This window comes from Girardinichthys multiradiatus, chromosome X (assembly GCF_021462225.1).
Source record: "Girardinichthys multiradiatus isolate DD_20200921_A chromosome X, DD_fGirMul_XY1, whole genome shotgun sequence".
NCBI classification, from domain to species: Eukaryota; Metazoa; Chordata; class Actinopteri; order Cyprinodontiformes; family Goodeidae; genus Girardinichthys; species Girardinichthys multiradiatus.
In genome coordinates, this window is record NC_061817.1 from 18,382,923 (window position 1) to 18,403,369 (window position 20,447).

Here is a 20,447-nt window from a genome sequence, read left to right on the forward strand (position 1 = left end):
AATTGGATTAAGGTCTGGATATTGAATTGCCTATTCTTACACATGATTAGGCTGGAGCTCAGACTGTATGTTTAGGGTTGTTGTACTGTTTGAAGGTGAACCTCCCCACACGCATATCGTTTGCACCCTCTTACATGCTTTCTTTAAGGATTGCTCTGCATTTAGCTCCAACCATCTTCCCATCAACTCTGATCAACTTCAAAAGGTTTTTCTTTTAGACCAGAAACTTTAATTTGGATCTCATCTGACCAGAGTACCTTCTTCCACAGGTTTATTTGTCCTTTTTGTGGTCTTTGGTCAACGTTAAATATGATTCCTGATGGCTTTCTTTGAACAAAGACTGTACTCCTGCCTTTTTATTAAAGCCACGTTTTTGGAGTTTTGTTAACAGGTTCTCCCACCTGAGCTGTAGATATTTTCAGCTTCTCCACAATGGACACCTTGGCTTCTTTTCAGGTTATTAATCCCTTTCCCTGGCCAGTCAGTTTAGGTGGGCGGCCATGACTTGGTAGGCTGAATGATTGATTCATCAGTGCTGAGTGAGATGTTCAAAACTCTGGATATTGTTTTATAACCTGACCTGTATGCTGTGTTCCTTGGTCTTCATGGTCCTGTCTGTTCACTAATGTTCTCTATCTCTGAGGGCTTCACAGAACAGCTGTTTCAATTTAAAATCGCAATAAAATATATAGAAAACATGAAGTTCAATGGGTGTGAAAGCTTTTGCAAGGTACCATGATTATCTCTCTTGTTCAGTGTGTCTATCACACCATATGCACCAGAAAAATGGCATAGTCTTCAAGCTTTTTTAGTATTTTAATTGTTACATTTTGTACCCAATACTTTTAACTGACTTTCTGTTTTTAACTTTGTATTTTTCTGGTTCTGTTTCCCTGCACTGACACACCCTCCACAAAGCCTGAGGAGCTGACCAATGTTCTGGAAATCTGTAACATTGTCTTTACCAGCATGTTTACCCTGGAGATGATCCTAAAGCTCTCAGCTTTTGGCTTCTTTGAGTACTTGAGGAACCCGTACAACATCTTTGATGGCATTATTGTCATCATCAGGTCTGTAATTTGTCAAATTAAATAAAATGATTGACCAAGCATGTAAAGAATGCATTTTTTTAAAGTGGATCCACATGCCAATGATGCACTATCATCTCTGAAGCTGTATTGTTTTGCTTTATTCTGTTATGAAACTGAATTGAATGGAACAAATATGTAATTGCAAAACAAAAAGAATCATATATGAAGTTCTACATTTCATTACAATAGAATCAAATAACACCAGAGCACATTTTTACTCCCATAGTTACCAGTTGTCTTGATTTTTCCACATCTTCCCACTCTCTCTAATTGTGCATACTTTCTGCAACACACACCCCAGTGTGTGTGAGATCATTGGCCAGGCAGATGGTGGTCTGTCAGTGCTGAGGACATTCAGGCTGCTGAGGGTCATTAAGCTGGTGAGGTTCATGCCCGCACTGAGGCGGCAACTTGTGGTCTTGATGAAGACCATGGACAACGTGGCCACCTTCTGTATGCTACTCATGCTCTTCATCTTTATCTTCAGGTAATGTCATGATTTCTTTTTGGAATTTAAAAATGAGGAAATTTAACTTGTTGTCTATCTAAAAACTGTCAACATAATTTTAAATGCATATATCATATTACTGTGCTTAAAGTTTTGACAGGCACTGTGTGCAGTATGTGCTGTAGGGTTAACAGTCTGAAACTCTAAAAATAGCTATTTTCTCATCACTACAAACCTTAAAAAATAGTCAAAACTTAGTTCATGACTGATGCACGAAGCACTATTTTAATCTCAGCAGTCTAAACTTAAAATTGCTATCAATGCTATTACATTTTCAATGTTATTTCTTTAAGATGAATTTCAAGAATCTGGAGATCGTTGGTTCTTTTTTTATTACTGAGTGAACAAAACGGACCCGTATTATGATAAGACCATCACCATTCATGACTGATGGCACGGTGTTCATTGGTTTAAAAGTAACACCTTGACTCTTTCTAATATCCTTCTTGTCTTTTTTCCCAATAGCTTAATATTTATGTGATGCCAGGTTGCCAGTTACAAGTTTTACTGTGCTGATTTTGGAGCAGGCAGTTCCTTTTTGGTCAGAACTCTCCCTCAGTCCATATTAATGTTCAACTCAATTAATTTTGGCCTGTTACACTGGCATTCCAGCAGTTTCCAGTTCATGATAAGCTTCTTTTCATCTAAGAGTATTCATTATGTGTGGTCCAGCAACCACTTGCTAACAGACATTTATCCTACCAGTGTTTGAAGGTCTATGTGGGAATTTAAGCCTGGGTTTATAATTACGACGTTTGGCAACATAACATTCCTATATTTCTTAGCTTGTTGTCTTTCTGTTATATGTTGTTTACCATAACAATGTTTATTTCTATTTTCTGGGATTATTCTTGTCCAAAACACAAAAACCTTGTTGGATTTTCTTTGATAAACCATTTTTACAATATAAAACAATATTCTTTGCATCTTCATTTGTAGTTAAAACACAATCTTTTTATGTTGCAGTATCTTGGGAATGCACATATTTGGCTGTAAGTTCAGTTTGAAGACAGAGGCAGGAGACACAGTTCCTGACAGGAAGAACTTTGACTCCTTGCTTTGGGCCATCGTCACTGTGTTTCAGGTAACAGTAGTTTAAACCCACACATTCATACTATACATTTTCTTTTGTTGGACAAAGAAAAAGACTAAATACTTTCCATTATCTCTGCCTCTGCTGCAGATTCTAACTCAGGAGGACTGGAACATGGTACTCTACAATGGCATGGCATCCACCTCTCCCTGTGCTGCTCTTTACTTTGTCGCCCTTATGACATTTGGAAACTATGTGCTCTTCAATTTACTTGTTGCCATCCTGGTTGAAGGCTTCCAAGCAGAGGTAATCATGAATCAAAGCACACATTAAAAATAATCAAATAAAAAAGAAAAACAACTGCTGCTTTTTTTAAAGTCTCCACTTTATGTGTCATTTTCCTGATGCTTCTGTCTCTTCTTCCTTCAACAGGGTGATGCAAACCGCTCTTATTCGGATGATGACCGGTCTTCCTATAATTTTGACGAAAATGAAAAGCAAAAAGACTCCCTGCACCTCTCAGGTATCAATGTCTGCAGCATTTTCATCACCGTCGCAACCATTTTACCAAGAGAGTGTAGGTGTTACTTTAAACGGTTACTAATTACTAAAACTAATTACTTTACAATGAAAATCACTTCAGCTTCAATGCATCAAGTTTTTATGCTTTTTGTTTTTACTTTCCACTGTAAAGTATTTCTTCTGAAACTTCAATCTCAACCTTAAATAAATCTATGTTTTTATTCAAATTGTATGATTAGTAAAATTATAATTACAAATATGAATAGGTGAAGGGGCTCCATAATATTCGAGCATAATGTTCACGGTGAGATATGTAAAAACTGCAGGTTATATCCTAAGGGGAAAAAAACCCTACAGTTTTCACAGTAAAGTTTTGCTAAGCACCTTTCCCAGGCTAAAGATGTAAGCTTAACAAACTGTGTAATGCAAACCTCATTCCTCTTCTGCATCCACTCTGCATATCCCTTCAGATCTGCTGAAAAAGCAGGAATGAACCAATCAAAGACTACAGCACAGAGCGACATTTAGCAGCACATGAGGGAGGCGTCTGATGGTGTCTCATCACTGTTCTCCTGAGTCCGAATGTAAACTTTTAAATGTCAGTGTTCCTGGAAGAAAAGCACATGTGGATTGTTTTTTAAAGAGCAATTTCTCCCAAAGCCATGTTCACTAATGGATAAACTAGTGACAGTTATCCCTTTGTTTCACTAATATGAGTTTCTTTCTGCCTCCTGAAAGGCAATTTATTGTGAATTAAACCCTCCTCTGCCCCTTGGAGGTGGCAATAACATTGTTTTGGGACATTTATTGTGTACAGTGATGGAGAGACCTCTGCTTTCATAGCAGCAACAGACAAAATATAAACAGAAGAAGGAAGAGGTGTACTTAATGTTCATGCTTTCTCTCTTTGACAGCTTCTTTCCACTTATCTATCTTATTTTGCTTCTTACCTCCACTTAACAACCCTGTTGATTCCGTTTGTTTGCATCCCCCTTTTCTTTCTGTTCTTTGCAGACCCAAAGATCTGTACCCTGACCCCTAATGGACACCTGGACATGTCATTGTTGCCTGCTGGTCTGTTTCCAGGAGAGAGGTTGACCTTTGCTCTTGGCGCCAGAAAGAACAGTGTTATTTCTCTCGGCAGAGCCGATGTGGAGAAGAGGTCTGTGGTAAGTGGAAAAAGGTTGTAAACATAAACATTGATTACATTCCCTTCTGGCTGAATGACAATATATGTGTTATGTAGGCACATTTAATTTTTGTTACTCTTGGCCTCATTTAACAAACCTGGCACAGATTTGGGTTTAAAAATGATTATAGGGCAAGTTGCACAAGTGATTCATGAAACTCTTTGTATACTGGCCAATGTTAATGTTCGAGCAACTGGATGTTGATAAATGATGGTGGATTAAAACAGTAATCATGTAATGCTATGTTCTTTGATTGTTTTCAACATAGATGAACAAAACAATAACAAAGACAAATTTCCTCTGATTTTAAATAGACAGAAGATTATTAACATGTTAAAAGACACTTTTACTGCTTGAAAGAAATTATCTCTTTACAGATATGCAATGTTTTGTTTTGTTAATAGGAACTTATACCAGTTCATCAGTTGAAGAGAGAGAGAACACCTGCACAATTATGGCGTTGAAGCTCTTAGCTTTCTTTCTTAAATATAGTTGAAGATGTTAGGGTAGCTCAATAAGAACATGTCTTAGAAGATCAAATTGATTTAATAGTCACCCTACTATAAAATAATAGGTTTGTTTTAGAAAGCTCTCACCTCCTAAGTATAAATATATATGACAGATCCACACATCTGCCGTGCACTCTTTTTACATGCTTGTCATAATCTTTTATTTAATGTTCTACCTAAATAGTCAGCAATAAGTTAGACTCCCAATGACGATTCATTCAGTAGCACTGTAGTGAGTACAATAGCCATTTTCCTGAAAGTTTTAAGAAAAGGTATGGTTGTTTAAAATACTTCTGATTTCAGAAGGTAAAAGTGGTCTTTCCTCCTACCTGTAAAATAAGAAAGCAGGTATACATTTTTTTTTTTACAATTTTGCTTAAATTCCCCGTCATATTTTTGCCCCTGCGGTGTCTTTGTTTACCATTTGAAGCATTAATTCATTCAGCTTTTCTAATCTTCAATGTAATTTTAATGAAGAAAATTCAGTATTCAAATATATCCACAATAAACATATCAGCAGAAATTTTGTGCTGCTGAACATAATTTTGCACCATATCCAGCACATCCTACTCTCACTTCCAAATTGAGCTTGAAAGTGATCATTCACTTATATTTCTATTATAGGGATATTTCAAACATGAGGCCTAATAAGAGGTTTTTTCAAACAGTTCTTTTAAGGAATTCATGATAGATATTCATCAGCATCAGAGGTTTTCTTTATCAGTACCCAGGTCGAAGCTACCACAACTGGGGCCGTCCGCTGCCTCACCACTTGTGGGCCCGTCGTTCCAGCTGGAGCAGTCTCGGGGGACGTCCCTGCTCCTCTTCATCTCCATCTGCTAGTCCTGCCTACACGCCCACTTCTGCAAGGCCCTTCTATGGCTATGGTTTGGGGGGTCTAGGAGGGGTGGTAGGAGGAAGCCTTCGTATCCGTGGTCCTCGTGCCTCCTCATCTCCCCACCATCACCACCATATCCAACCAGATGAAGAGGAGTCCCTTCTCTCTCCTCCTGCAGCTGCTCCTCATTGTCTTCAGCCTCCACATCCGAAGCTCCATGACTATTTTGCCTCTCGTAGGGACCGCAGAGCCCTCTCTCTAGAGCTCCCCCACATGCTCCAGTCTCCAGTTGGAAACCCACAGCAACACCACGCTCTGCCTCCCATGAAACTCTATGGTCACCACAGGAAGAAGAGCCTCTCTGGAGGGCTTGTGATCAGCACCAGTGGAGACTTGGAAGGAATCCACCAGGACTGTAATGGGAAGTCCCCACTATCGCACCTGCTTCTTCCGCCGTCAAGGCGCCAGGCGGAGCAGACTGAAGGGGCAAACCCCCAGAGCCACCTGATGACAGATGTCTTCCCCCAGGTCAACACACGCAGCAAGGACAGGGAGGACCTGGATGACGACATTGAATATGTAGGTTACTGTTTGTTTATATGGAAAGACAAGTAAACTTAAATGCTTATTTTATTTGTAAAAAATTATATTCTGACAGAAAAACATTAGAGAGCAAATGAGGAGAATCTGGTTTTAGGATTTAAAACAACCAAACTGTTAACTCCAATTTTAAAGATCAAGATTTTACAAAAACAATCCATTTTTTACACAGATGTGTTTGATTTCTATCAACTTTTTATGTGCATGCACTCACAATCACCAATCTCTCATGGGAGTCCCATTGTTTTCATTGTCAGCAAGTCAGTGTATGAGCAAAACAAGGTTAATTAGGAAGGACTATTTAGACAGCAGGGGGAAAGAGCTGTGCAGATGGTAGTGTTGGAAGATGCTCCAAACTGTTGCCTCATAACTGTTTCACTTGTGTGAATAATTTAAAAAGAATGCAGTCTAAACACATACTTTCTGTGAAGTTTTGTGTATCTTTTCTTAGGTGTGTGTTTCTGTGTGCCTTTATGTACTATGATGTGCGTGATTGTTTGCAGAGCTTATGCTTCCGAATCCAGAAGATGTTGGAAGCATACAGACCAGACTGGTGTGAAACAAGAGAAGATTGGTCCATCTTTCTTTTCTCCCCACAGAACAAGTGAGTTATTGTTTTATTTCCTGTTTAGATATTTAAAGATAGTGATTCACTTGTACAGCAGTGAGTTTCCTAATGAAGTTGCTTTTTTAGAAATGCAATAGCTTTTCAGAAAGTATGAGAATATTTTAGACAAACAACATTCTGTCAAATTTTCTGACAAATGAGACAGCACCCTTCAATCTAAGGTGATCATAGCTCTAAAAAAGGATTGAAATGCTCGTTTTTTGGTATAATAGTTTTTCAAGGAGTGCTGGTGGTGCCCTCTATGTGATGCCACCCTGAGTAGTAAGCCATACCACCCATATAAAAAGGTGCCGGTTAACAAATGCATGGTGTACCTTTGTTATTTTGAGCAAGTCGATTTGAAACTGTTTCATGATCGCTTACAGTATCTTTCTTAAATCTGATGCAACTTTTCACTAAATTGTTTCTATTTTGCAATGCTATTATTATTGTTATTACTATTGTTATTATTATTATTATTAGTAGTCCGTCAGTCATTTTCTACCACTTCTTCCATAGTGGGTTGCGGGGAAGCTGGTGCCTATCTATGGGCGGGAGGCGGGGTACACCCTGGACAGGTCACCAGTCCATCGCAAGGGAACACACAAACAACCATGCACACACTCATTCATACACCTAAGGGCAATTTAGATTGACCAGTTAACCTAACAGGCATGTCTTTGGACTGTGGGAGGAAGCCGGAGTACCCGGTGAGAACCTACTTATGCACGGGGAGAACATGCAAACTCCATGCAGAAAGATCCCCGGCCGGGAGTTGAACCCAGCAACTTCTTGCTGCAAGGAAACAACTAACTGCGCCACTGTGCAGCCCATTCTTCTTCTTCTTCTTTTTTTTCTTCTTCTTCTTCTTCTTATTATTAATAACAAACATAGTCTACAACAATCCCATTTATCTCCCTCTGTTCTTGTTTTTGTTGAGAAAAAATGTGACAAAGGAACAAATTTTACTCCTATCAAATGTGAATAATGGTTATTTGTTTTACTTTTAGTTTTTATCCAACAGCAGACCACTGTACTCGCCCCCACAAATAAAACCAGGATTGCTCAGGTATAAAAAAGGATAGAATAATAACGATCAAACAAACTACTGAAAAAGTTATTTTTAAAAAACACATAGCATTTACCACGTTGTAGTCCTGTCTTCATCAACACAATTTTTCACAAAGACAGTTTCATTTCACACGCAATTCTCAGTAACTTATATTTGGACCAAATAAGTGTTTTTTTTTTTTTTTTTGTTGATCAGTCTGAACTAAACATGTATAATAAGGTCAAACACAACTTAATTTTGGTAGATTGTTCTGAATCATTTTATAGGTTTTTTGTTTTGTTTTGTTTTGTTTTTTTTGACTATATGACTTTTATTCACTTAACTTGTGTTATAGTACTTTGTAATTTAAAGTTTGTATTTGATGTACTTTTTTTCTGGGGTCTGTTTCCACATTCTTTGAAAATTCAAAATGCAGTTTCTTTCCACAGTACTGAAACAAATGTCTGGAATTACAGATGTTGTGAAAAAGCAAAGTGACTTCATTAGAGCATTGATCAATCATCTCTTTTAAAAATGAGAAAGTTTCTACTTTTGGTAAACAGCAATAGATAAGTCATCTGGATTCAAACCTGCAGGCAGTCTATTGAAATTTGCATGACCTTACAGTGATATGTTAAAATTTGCAATAAAAGCATTGGCTAGATGGGTGAATATTTTTGTAAAAGACACTGAAAACATTCTATGTTTATCTAGAATAAATATATTTTACCCCGTTTTTACATTCCTATCATCTTTTCCAATAAGCACTTCAGTGAAAATATTTAATTGCTTTTTGGCAGTAGGCACTGTCACATGTTCACTTTTCAAAGTAAATTCACTGTTTATACTGGATGTCCCATTTCCTCCCCACCCTCCCCCCTTTTCTTTGTGTGTTTCTCTCAGATCCCTCAACTCTGTTCTCCCAGCAGAGCTCTGTACTCGGGGCTCCTGGGATTCTTAGAGTGGCATTAATGTAATTTGTTTTGAATTAGGGGCAATGTAAACAGGGTCTGAATGACACTATTTACTCACTGAGATGTGAAGGAGCTACCATCTGCAATCACATGAACTGGTTTCATTTTGATTGAATGAGAGTTGCACACAGGTTTGTGCACGTTATTGGGACATTAAACATTTGTGATGCCTTTTTAAAGTTCTTCATCTTGTTTTCCCCTGTCAGGTTCAGACAGATGTGCCAGTCCATCATCGCCCATAAGCTGTTCGACTATGTTGTGTTGGCTTTTATCTTCTCCAACTGCATCACAGTGGCTCTAGAGAGGCCAAAGATACTTCAGGGCAGCTTGGTAAATCCATTTGAAATGTGTGTCTATGCATTGCCTCATAAAAGTAATCATACCCCTTGAATTTCTTTTTCAGATCACCTTAAAACAGCAATTACAATGTTTTTTTAAGAGATATTTAAGAGCAACGCGAAAGAGCACATAAATGTGAACAGGAAAGAAAATTATACAAGGTTTTCAAATGTATTTTTACCTCAAAAATCTGAAACGTGTGGCGTATATATGCATTTAGCTTACATTACTCAGATACCCCTAAAAAAATCCTGTGGCATCAACTGCCTTCACCTAATTGGTAAATAGATAACAATTAATCTCATCATAAATGCAACTGTGCTGTCAAGGCCTCAGAGGTTTGTTAGAGAACATTAGTGAACAAAAACACAATGATTGAGAACTAACACAGCAGACAGGTTTTCTAAAAGTTTAAAATGCAACAGGTTATAAAAAAAAAAAGCTTTGAGAATTCAACAGATCACTCTTAAATCGAGTTTAGTACAACTGCACACCTACCAGGACATGTTTTCCGCCTAAGCAGCCAAGAAAGCCAAGGTAACTCTGGATAGTCTGTAAACATCCACAGGTCAAACGGGAGAATTTGTTGAGATGAGAACAATAAATTGTGCAATCCACAAGTCAGGCTGTTATAGAAGAGTGGATAGTACGAAAGATGTTTTAAAGAAGGCCATAAAAAGTCATAAGGGGGACACAGCAAACGTGAAGAAAGGTGCTCTGGTCATATGAGTGTAAAACTGAACGTTTAGGCTTTAAAATGAATATAAACGGATGGTATGCATCTGGTATTCTATTTTTGCAAAGGGAGAATTGGCAAAATGTAGTCTGTTAATAGGCAAAGCTGGAAGAGAAAGAAAGATGACTACAAAGTACTGAATACATACTGTATGCAAGCCACACTTTTTAGATTTTTTGTAAGTCATGTCATTGTAAAACTCATGAAAGCTTTTTTCACTATTTCACATTTTGTGTTGATATATCACATATGATTCAAATAACATACATGCAATTTGTGATTATAATGTAACAAAATGTGAAAAAATTCAAGGATGTGAATACTTTGTGTAGGGTAGAATCTGCTCATAAATGCTCTTGTTTTTGCCTTATAGTAGTATATTCTTATAATAAATCGAATGCTACTGTCTAAAAGGTGCTGTAAAGAAACTTTAAAACTCCTGATTGGCCCATGTTGTGCTTCTGACACTCAACTTTCTCCTTCTCTGTTTTGTTCATAAAGGAAAGAGTCTTTCTCACGATTTCCAACTACATCTTTACTGCCATCTTTGTGAGCGAGATGACTCTCAAGGTAACATTTTATAACCTGTCTCTCTTTACTGCCAGTGCAGACTCTGAAGAGATGTCCTCTTTACTAGTCTGTTACAATTGACTCATTATCAGAGCTAACACAGAACATATTCTACTGTTCCCTTCCTTCCCTTACAGCCAATTCCCAGATTCTTTTGGAGAATGAAGCAGTTATGTATTGTTATTAATTAGTGGCCAATCTACTCTTATATATATCTATATATATATCTATCTATATATAGATATATATATATATATATATCTGTGTATATATATATCTGTATATATATATATATATATATATAGATAGATAGATAGATATTCCCCTTCTATGCTGTGTCTCTCTCCTTTTTCTCTCTACTTGTATGATTTATCTTCTCTAGGGGCTTCAGCACATCTTTTTCTAAATCTTACTTTTTGTTTCTCCATCTTTTCTTTGATTCTTCTGCTTCGCTTTTTTGTTCCTGGTCTCTGTTTTCTCTGGGAAAGTATATGGCATAAGTGGGCCATCAATTATGTACTCCCGCAATTAATTATTAACCAATCTGAGCCCGTCAAGAAGCCACAGAATTGTCAGCCCCCTGGCCGAGTAGTACATGTCTTCCTTTGAGTCTGTATGTATCTCAGAACCTCATGTTTCTCCAAAACGTGTGTTGATGGGCTTGTTTGTGTAGCATCAATCTCTCCATAGGATTCTATCATCAGTTTGAATGCTGACTACAAGATAGAGCCAAAAAAAGAAAAACACAAACAGTACGAGAATTGGTCAGCAGCCTAAAGCATCTTCAGGCAAAATATTGGAGTTAGAAAAATATGTTTGATGTACATTGCATTTTTGTATGGTTTCTGCAGACTATAGAGGTGATAAATATGATTTATAGGTAGGTTGCTTTGCAAAGGTATTGGGTCACCCCTTATTTTCTTATATGTGGCTTCTGAGAAACCTTTCCAAACAAGTCTTTTCTGAAGCTCTTTCTTTGGACTTTACCTGGACTGGACACATTTCAGAGGAATGTTTGTTTGTTTGTTTGTTAGGTCACTTAATGCTGACATAGGAGACATTCGAACATAAAAAGGCTTTTAAACTCAAGGGAGGAACCAATGTTTTGTCGACACATAACAGACAACGTAGCAAAGAACCAATTTGCATTGGCTCATTATACTGTTGCCATTATATGAACCTTTAGGTTTAATGGCATATAAAGACATGTTGCTTTAAGGGACAGTTCAGATATTATGAAGTGATGTTCCGTTGCGCTGTTGAGTTGCCTGTAGTAGGTATGTGTTATATTGCAGTGAGAATGTATAAAAGTAAACATAGATCAGAGCAGCGGAGCTCTAACAGCTAGTCAGAAGAGTGACCAGTTTTAGCTGATTTTAACAATCTAAACAAGTCAAACTGAGCTTGTTTATATTTGTCCGATAGTGTTGTCGCTACTTCGTTTTACAAGACACAGTTAGATTTCTTGCTCATTTCACAGATTCCACATTAAGGTTGTGCTGGTTGTGGCTGCCAGCTGTATTAGTCTGGATTATCTGTGATTAGTTGATTAGCTTATCAGTTTTCTCTAAGAGTCAAGTAAAGTGAGTAAATGGATATTTCAACTGGCTGTCTGTTTTGACAGCCAGTCATAAGATGGTATATTCCTGTGCTTTTCCAGGTCTCATAGTTGTTTGAAAATTATCAGACTGATTTGATACAGCTTGAAGCTTCTGCTAACATAAATTTATGTAGTAGTATGAATGTTGTTTTGCTGAGAAAGCAGTAAAAAGCGTAACAACCATCCTTAACTAAAGTCTAAACATTCAGTAACTGTTAATATAACATTGTATCCCATGGGTGCAAACATTTTATGCGTAAGTCTCAAGGCACTATACAAAAAATGTCAATTTAATCAAATCATTCAGACAGTTTTCAAGTCAAGTACATACATTGTAAATTGATCCAAGTTATCAAACATTACAGTGAAGTTCAGTTTATTATTCACATTGGTTAAAAAGTTTTTAAACAGAGCCGATTGCATCAAGTCATTCACTCCTCCTGGAAAGGCATGTAGAAACAGTAGAAAGTTGTTTGCAATGTATTGAAGACTTTGCAGTGATCCCTCATATCGAGCATGCATGTAGTGACAGCAAAAAGGAAAACTCTTCTATTACCGAAAGAAACCTGCAGCGGAACCAGGATCAGTGAGAGCAGCCATCTGCCTGACCGACTGGGGGTCTGAGAATACAGAGCATACACACAAAAAATACAGAAGCACTGATCCAGGAGTAGCTTGATTATTGAGGGCCTTATATGTTAGAAGGATGTGTGGACTTTCTGATAGTGACGAATTACAATAGTTCAGCCTTGAAGTAACAAATATATGGACTAGTTTGTCAGTATCACTCCTGGAAAGGATATGTCTAATTTCAGCAATATTCCAGAGGTGAAAGAAGGAAATCCTACACACTTGCTTAATATGGAATTTAAATTACATGTCCTGGTCAAAAATAACACCAAGATTCCTTACTTTATAACCTGAGGGAAATTAAGTGCAATTCAGTAAATAGCATTTCAATATTTCCTTTCTGCACATTTGATACTGTAGTATACCTAATCATCCAACCTGCCATGGATTCTTTGGACATGTCCAGAAATTAAAACGGTACGTATTCTACACAAATGCGGGCCTGCAATGGTATTTATGCAAATACCGTTCAGATTTCGCAGCAATAGCCAGATGATAATTTTCCTTTACCTCATTATACGGTATGCATAGGTGAAGATTCACTTTCCTCAGCATACCAAAGTTTGAAGTAGTTACAAAGAGCCAACCTTAATCAATATTTTGTTTCCAGGCTGTCATAAAGTTTACATTTATCCTGCTTCCTATGTGGAATTTATTGGAAATACCAACAATAACAGTTTGAAATAAATGTTTGAAAAGAATTTTAGCAATACTAAGATGACTAGCAAAAACTTAGAAACTAATAATTTGGCATACAGTTGAAATGTATACAGTAGTTGTAGTTTAAAACGTATTGACATAAACTGCAAAAACTAAAAGCTTGTTATGAATTCAGGTCCCTTTTTATGATTAAAATCAGTTTAAACTTTTGGTATTCAGACTTTAGATGTTTCCTAGGCACTGATATTTCAACCATTTTGATGTTTGCACACAATACCCTCATGGTCTGTCAAAGCTTTACTGAACACTTGGCAAACAGCTTCAAATGTCAGATTTTTGCTTAAGCAGACATCAAGATCAAGATTCAATTCAATTCAATTCAGTTTTATTTATATAGCGCCAATTCACAACACATGTTGTCTCAAGGCACTTCACAACAGTCATGTACATACATTCCAATTAATCCTAACAATTGAACAGTGCAGTCGAAGTTAGCTTTTTATTCAAATTGGATAAAACGTTTTTCTATCTAAGGAAACCCAGCAGATTGCATCCAGTCAGTGACTTGCAGCATTCCCTCCTCCCGGATGAGCATGTAGAGACAGTGGACTGTCACTGGTGTTGACTTTGCAGCAATCCCTCATACTGAGCATGCATGTAGCGACAGTGGAGAGGAAAAACTCCCTTTTAACAGGAAGAAACCTCCCGCAGAACCAGGCTCAGTGTGAGCGGCCATCTGCCACGACCGACTGGGGGTTTGAGAGAACAGAGCAGAGACACAAAAAGAACAAAGAAGCACTGATCCAGGAGTACTTTCTATGGGAAGGAAAAGTAAATGTTAATGGATGTAGCTCCTTTAGTCGTTTCACCTAGAAAGAAAGAACAGATAAACTCTGACCCAGTTTTCAAGGTTAGAGTTTGAAAGAGAGCACATATAATTAGTTACAGTAAAAGCTCAGTCAATTTCCATGTCTAGGAGAGAGAAAGGGTTAAACACTAAAAGACATGGCTATGTGGATCATCGGTAGAGGGTGTCACAGGCAGACAGAGCCAGGCCAGGTGTAGCTTCTAGGAAGAGAAAAGAGAGAACAAGGTTAAAAGCTGAAATAACAGCAAATAATGCAAGATAAACTTTACTGTCCCCAAGGGGCAATTTGTTTTTCAGCCAGGAAAGAACAAAGGCAAAGAAAAGTACAAATACAACTGACAGAAATACAAAAATAACACCCATGGCAAACATAGGCTACTGCAGTATATACTTGGGCTTATCTGATGAAATTATTAATGAGTCAGTTGACACTAACGGGGATAAATGAACATTTGTACTATGTTGTATGGCACTTTGTCACCATGTATCTGCAAGCCAATAGCAGCAACCTGTAATTACAGTAAATCCTGGGGAGCTCTAGAAAACATATCTCCATTGTTTTGCTGCACATCTTTACAAGCAGTTTAGCCTGGGCTTATTTTTAAGGGTGGGAGTATGGGGTAAGAACGCTGTCAAAAACAATGTGTATGTAAAGACGGAAATGTGTGCATATTAGTCAATAGTTGTGCATAAGTAAAATCCAAAAGAGGTATTGTATATTTTCTCTGTAAGAATACAAAATAAAATGTTACAGCTTCAAGAAATTACAAACACAAAGTTTAAGTTTACAGTTGTGTTTTATTCTTTATGAATACAATATGCTATAACAGTTTGTGAATGCGATTTCTTTTCTATGAGAATACGAATTTACATCAGCGACTTGGCGTCACGTGATCTCAGGCTGGTTAGTGGAGCACATAGTTAGATTCGCGTTTTTCTGGAGGCTGGATCAGCGCTCTGCCGGCTCACTATAGACTGGAATTACAAGCTCCACTTCAGGCAAAGTTTTAAAATTTCTTCAATTGAATTAATCAAAAGTCAGCAAGACTCTCCAAACGGGGGGTTTCCTGATCCCGGCAAGCACTCACCATCAGTAGGCAAAAACAGCTAATTAATTTACTAAGTCCTGACCAAGTGGTCTGGGGTGTGAATTACAATCTGTCAAAATGACAGATGGCCCTCAGATATTTCAGTCACCATTTAAAAAAAGAAAAAATACAGTTGAAACCGATAATATTTGGTTGCATATTTATAAAACTTGGTCTGAAGCAGACAATCTACAACTTTCTGTAATTTCTGTTCAAACTACCTTGATATACCAAGTGCATGTTCTTAACATATTCCTTTACCACATTTCTTCTCAGGTGGTTTCCATGGGACTGTACATGGGTGAACAGGCTTATCTGCGGAGCAGCTGGAACGTTTTGGATGGATTCCTGGTTTTTGTGTCACTGATTGATATTGTTGTGTCCATGGCTGGAGGAGCGAAAATCTTGGGTGTTCTCAGAGTACTCAGACTGCTCCGAACATTGCGTCCCCTCAGGTACACATTGAGCCCTGGCACATTAAGTATCATATTTGTAGTGTCACACTATTTTTGATATTAATTATAATATTGTACTTGTCTTAAAGTAGGTGTATGTTGGTGTGTATTTTAGTTGATTGAAAATGGCAATTCTGGCAAAACATTAACATTGTTGCACTACAAGAAGCAATATAACCTGGTACCTGCTTCATTATTAGATACAGGTCCTTCTCAAAATATTAGCATATTGTGATAAAGTTCATTATTTTCCATTATGTCATGATGAAAATTTAACATTCATATATTTTAGATTCATTGCACACTAACTGAAATATTTCAGGTCTTTTATTGTCTTAATACGGATGATTTTGGCATACAGCTCATGAAAACCCAAAATTCCTATCTCACAAAATTAGCATATTTCATCCGACCAATAAAAGAAAAGTGTTTTTAATACAAAAAACATCAACCTTCAAATAATCATGTACAGTTATGCACTCAATACTTGGTCGGGAATCCTTTTGCAGAAATGACTGCTTCAATGCGGCTTGGCATGGAGGCAATCAGCCTGTGGCTCTGCTGAGGTCTTATGGAGGCACAGGATGCTTCGATAGCGGCCTTTAGCTCATCCAGAGTGTTGGGTCTTGAGTCTCTCAACGTTCTCTTCACAATATCCCACAGATTCTCTATGGGGTTCAGGTCAGGAGAGTTGGCAGGCCAATTGAGCACAGTGATACCATGGTCAGTAAACCATTTACCAGTGGTTTTAGCACTGTGAGCAGGTGCCAGGTCGTGCTGAAAAATGAAATCTTCATCTCCATAAAGCTTTTCAGCAGATGGAAGCATGAAGTGCTCCAAAATCTCCTGATAGCTAGCTGCATTGACCCTGCCCTTGATAAAACACAGTGGACCAACACCAGCAGCTGACACGGCACCCCAGACCATCACTGACTGTGGGTACTTGACACTGGACTTCTGGCATTTTGGCATTTCCTTCTCCCCAGTCTTCCTCCAGACTCTGGCACCTTGATTTCCGAATGACATGCAGAATTTGCTTTCATCTGAAAAAAGTACTTTGGACCACTGAGCAACAGTCCAGTGCTGCTTCTCTGTAGCCCAGGTCAGGCGCTTCTGCCGCTGTTTCTGGTTCAAAAGTGGCTTGACCTGGGGAATGCGGCACATGTAGCCCATTTCCTACACACGCCTGTGCACGGTGGCTCTGGATGTTTCTACTCCAGACTCAGTCCACTGCTTCCGCAGGTCCCCCAAGGTCTGGAATCGGCCCTTCTCCACAATCTTCCTGAGGGTCCGGTCACCTCTTCTCGTTGTGCAGCGTTTTCTGCCACACTTTTTCCTTCCCACAGACTTCCCACTGAGGTGCCTTGATACAGCACTCTGGGAACAGCCTATTCGTTCAGAAATTTCTTTCTGTGTCTTACCCTCTTGCTTGAGGGTGTCAATAGTGGCCTTCTGGACAGCAGTCAGGTCGGCAGTCTTACCCATGATTGGGGTTTTGAGTGATGAACCAGGCTGGGAGTTTTAAAGGCCTCAGGAATCTTTTGCAGGTGTTTAGAGTTAACTCGTTGATTCAGATGATTAGGTTCATAGCTCGTTTAGAGACCCTTGTAATGATATGCTAATTCTGTGAGATAGGAATTTTGGGTTTTCATGAGCTGTATACCAAAATCATCCGTATTAAGACAATAAAAGACCTGAAATATTTCAGTTAGTGTGCAATGAATCTAAAATATATGAATGTTAAATTTTCATCATGACATTATGGAAAATAATGAACTTTATCACAATATGCTAATATTTTGAGAAGGACCTGTATGTGTCATATTCAAAAATCAGAATATACATTCCAATGAGGCTAGTTTGTCGGATTAAAATTCTAAATAGCAACCTTTTAGCAGGTTTTAAACATACTTTTCATTAAGTCCACATTTCTGCATTAAAAATTTAACTTTTTTAGTGGTCTGATCTAATATTCTAATCTTAAATGTATTCTTTTTATTAGTGAGTGAGAAATCATCAAAATTAAAAAGCATACAGGCTTTAAAACATTAGTCTGTGGGTAAATAGTCTATTTAATGTGTTTTACTTTGTGAATTGAGTCACTTAAATAAATTAACTTTTCAGTAATATTCTAATTTATTGAATATGACTATGTTTCTAACAAAAAATGTTTAACAATTAATTAAACTATTAGATAAACATAAAAAAACTCAATAATTAATACAGTCCATTGCTTGATGTACTCTCAAGTTTTGATTTATTGCTATGTTATCATGTTTTCTATGGTCTTTCGATGTTTACTTATCTGACCATTAATATTCACTTAAAGCCAAATGGAAACTTAAAGACAGACTGATGAATGTGGATTACATGTGCATGTCAACAAACTAAAATACCATCAAATTATGAATTTATTTTGGTAACTCAGTTTAATAAATGAAACTCATACTCACTGATATATTTCAATGTTATATGTATGTTAATTTATGTTAATGTCTGTTACTTTGATTTATTATGGCCTACAGCCACATATCCTAAATTTAGTTTCTCTAAAAATTAAACATTGTGTAAGATCAGTAAGAAAAATGTTTCTTACTCCTCCACAAGGAGTGTAAGCCACAAAAGGTCACTCCTGGAGCAAGATTCCCTGCCTTTATGGCAGTTCTGTCTGAAGAGCTGCCTTATTAACTGACCATGTTTTACTTTGTAGACTGACTTAAATTTAGTTAGTATTATATGTTATATGTGAGCTGATCCTCAAAGTCCAAGGCCACAGTTTCCCCCCTCCAACCTTGAGGAGAGTTCTTGCCTCAAGTGGAGGTGTTTAAGTTTTAAGTCGTGTGGGTCCTGCAGTAATGCAGACACTCCACTGATCTATTGTGGTGACGAGCACTTGCTTGAAGATAGGGTAAGGAGCTTGGCCATCCAGGAGGAGCTTGGAAAAGAGCCGCTGCTTGTTTACAGTTAGAGGAGTGAGCTGAGGTTTGGACATTTGTTCCAAACCGCTCCCCACAGGACACGTCCCTCGAGGGGGTATTTCAGGCAAGTCCTTCCAGGAGAAGCCCTACAGGAAAGCCCAGGATAAGCTGGAAGGACTATGTCTCTCAGCTGGCCTGGGAACTCCTTGGGCTTTCCCCAGAGGGGAAGGTGTCTGGGGAGAGGGACAATGGGGGGCAATATTTCAACTAATTTGTTCAATTTTGTAGGTACTTGACCAAAAACATGAATTATTACAAAATGATATAAAGTATGATTGTAATGTCATTTCTTTTTAGGGTGATTAGCAGAGCTCCAGGATTGAAGCTGGTGGTGGAAACCCTCATCACTTCCCTCAAACCTATCGGCAACATCGTCCTCATCTGTTGTGCGTTCTTTATCATCTTTGGTATCCTTGGAGTACAGGTAGGCAACAGCGGTCTTCAACGTAGACGCTTTTATTGTTTGCGAGGGTTATTGTTAATGAACTCATCTGTTTGTGTCGAACGCAGCACCACTACAGACTTAAATATTTCACAGAGAAACAGCTTTAATTCCAAAGTGTTTTTCTCTCAAGAAAACTCTAATTGTCTTTTTTCTTTTAGACCTCCTTTTCGGCTGTTGGGTTTCTCAACCGGCTCATTATTTTAGCTCATTAGAGTGACACCCAATGGCTTCTTTCTCTGTCTGTCATAAATAATAAGTTGACATGAAAAGACTTTTTTATCTTTTATTCTGCAGCTTTTTAAAGGCAAATTTTTCTACTGTCTCGGTGCTGATGTCAAAAACATCACCAACAAGTCTGATTGTCTGCAAGCAAACTACAAGTGGGTCCACCATAAGTACAACTTTGATAACTTAGGACAGGTGGGGATCATATTTGCTCTTTTTAGATGTTATAAATAGTGGAATTGTTATCCAAGAAATTACAAAAAGGAAAAATGTTTAAATTCCAATAACTTTTTATCCAAGGCTCTGATGTCGCTGTTCGTACTTGCCTCTAAAGATGGCTGGGTAAATATTATGTACCATGGCCTGGATGCAGTGGGTGTTGACCAACAGGTATTTCTATATTAACTGATGACAAACAGGTTTTTATGTAAAAGACAAAAATATATGTTCTGCCTCTTTTGTGATATCTGTTTTTTCTTCCTCTCTTTCCCACCCCATCAACCTACATAAAATCCTTCAACCACTCCAACTTTAGCCGATAACCAACAACAACCCATGGATGCTTCTATATTTCATCTCCTTCCTCCTCATTGTCAGCTTCTTTGTCCTCAACATGTTCGTTGGCGTGGTGGTGGAAAACTTCCACAAGTGTCGCCAGCATCAGGAGGTGGAGGAGGCCAAGAGACGTGAAGAGAAGCGACAACGGCGGATGGAAAAAAAGAGGAGGAGTAAGTGAGATGACTGAGTTTAATAGGCAATAACAGCAATGACAACTGATAGCTGGAGGTTAAATTATTAACCTGTCGGCCTTGTCTTGGATGGTTTACAGTAGTGCCTTATTCTTTTCTTAATGATGGGTTGAACAGTGCTTTGGAAGATGTTTAATGCTTAGAATATTGTTTTATATTCTAATCCTGCTTTAAGCTTGTC

General features: G+C 37.9%; 1 protein-coding gene across 1 annotated transcript in view; it reads left to right on the forward strand.

Annotated features, from left to right (window-relative positions):
- LOC124863112 (voltage-dependent T-type calcium channel subunit alpha-1I-like) overlaps positions 1-20,447 on the forward strand; it is a 127,298-nt gene that overhangs the window by 69,341 nt on the left and 37,510 nt on the right. The window contains exons 9-23 of the mRNA XM_047357361.1: positions 919-1,070; positions 1,393-1,578; positions 2,566-2,683; positions 2,783-2,938; positions 3,065-3,155; positions 4,169-4,323; positions 5,578-6,270; positions 6,795-6,895; positions 9,130-9,253; positions 10,500-10,568; positions 15,691-15,869; positions 19,145-19,271; positions 19,587-19,712; positions 19,818-19,907; positions 20,053-20,245. Of these exons, the coding sequence (XP_047213317.1) occupies positions 919-1,070; positions 1,393-1,578; positions 2,566-2,683; positions 2,783-2,938; positions 3,065-3,155; positions 4,169-4,323; positions 5,578-6,270; positions 6,795-6,895; positions 9,130-9,253; positions 10,500-10,568; positions 15,691-15,869; positions 19,145-19,271; positions 19,587-19,712; positions 19,818-19,907; positions 20,053-20,245 (2,560 nt within the window). The remainder of the gene's footprint in view (positions 1-918; positions 1,071-1,392; positions 1,579-2,565; positions 2,684-2,782; positions 2,939-3,064; positions 3,156-4,168; positions 4,324-5,577; positions 6,271-6,794; positions 6,896-9,129; positions 9,254-10,499; positions 10,569-15,690; positions 15,870-19,144; positions 19,272-19,586; positions 19,713-19,817; positions 19,908-20,052; positions 20,246-20,447) is intronic.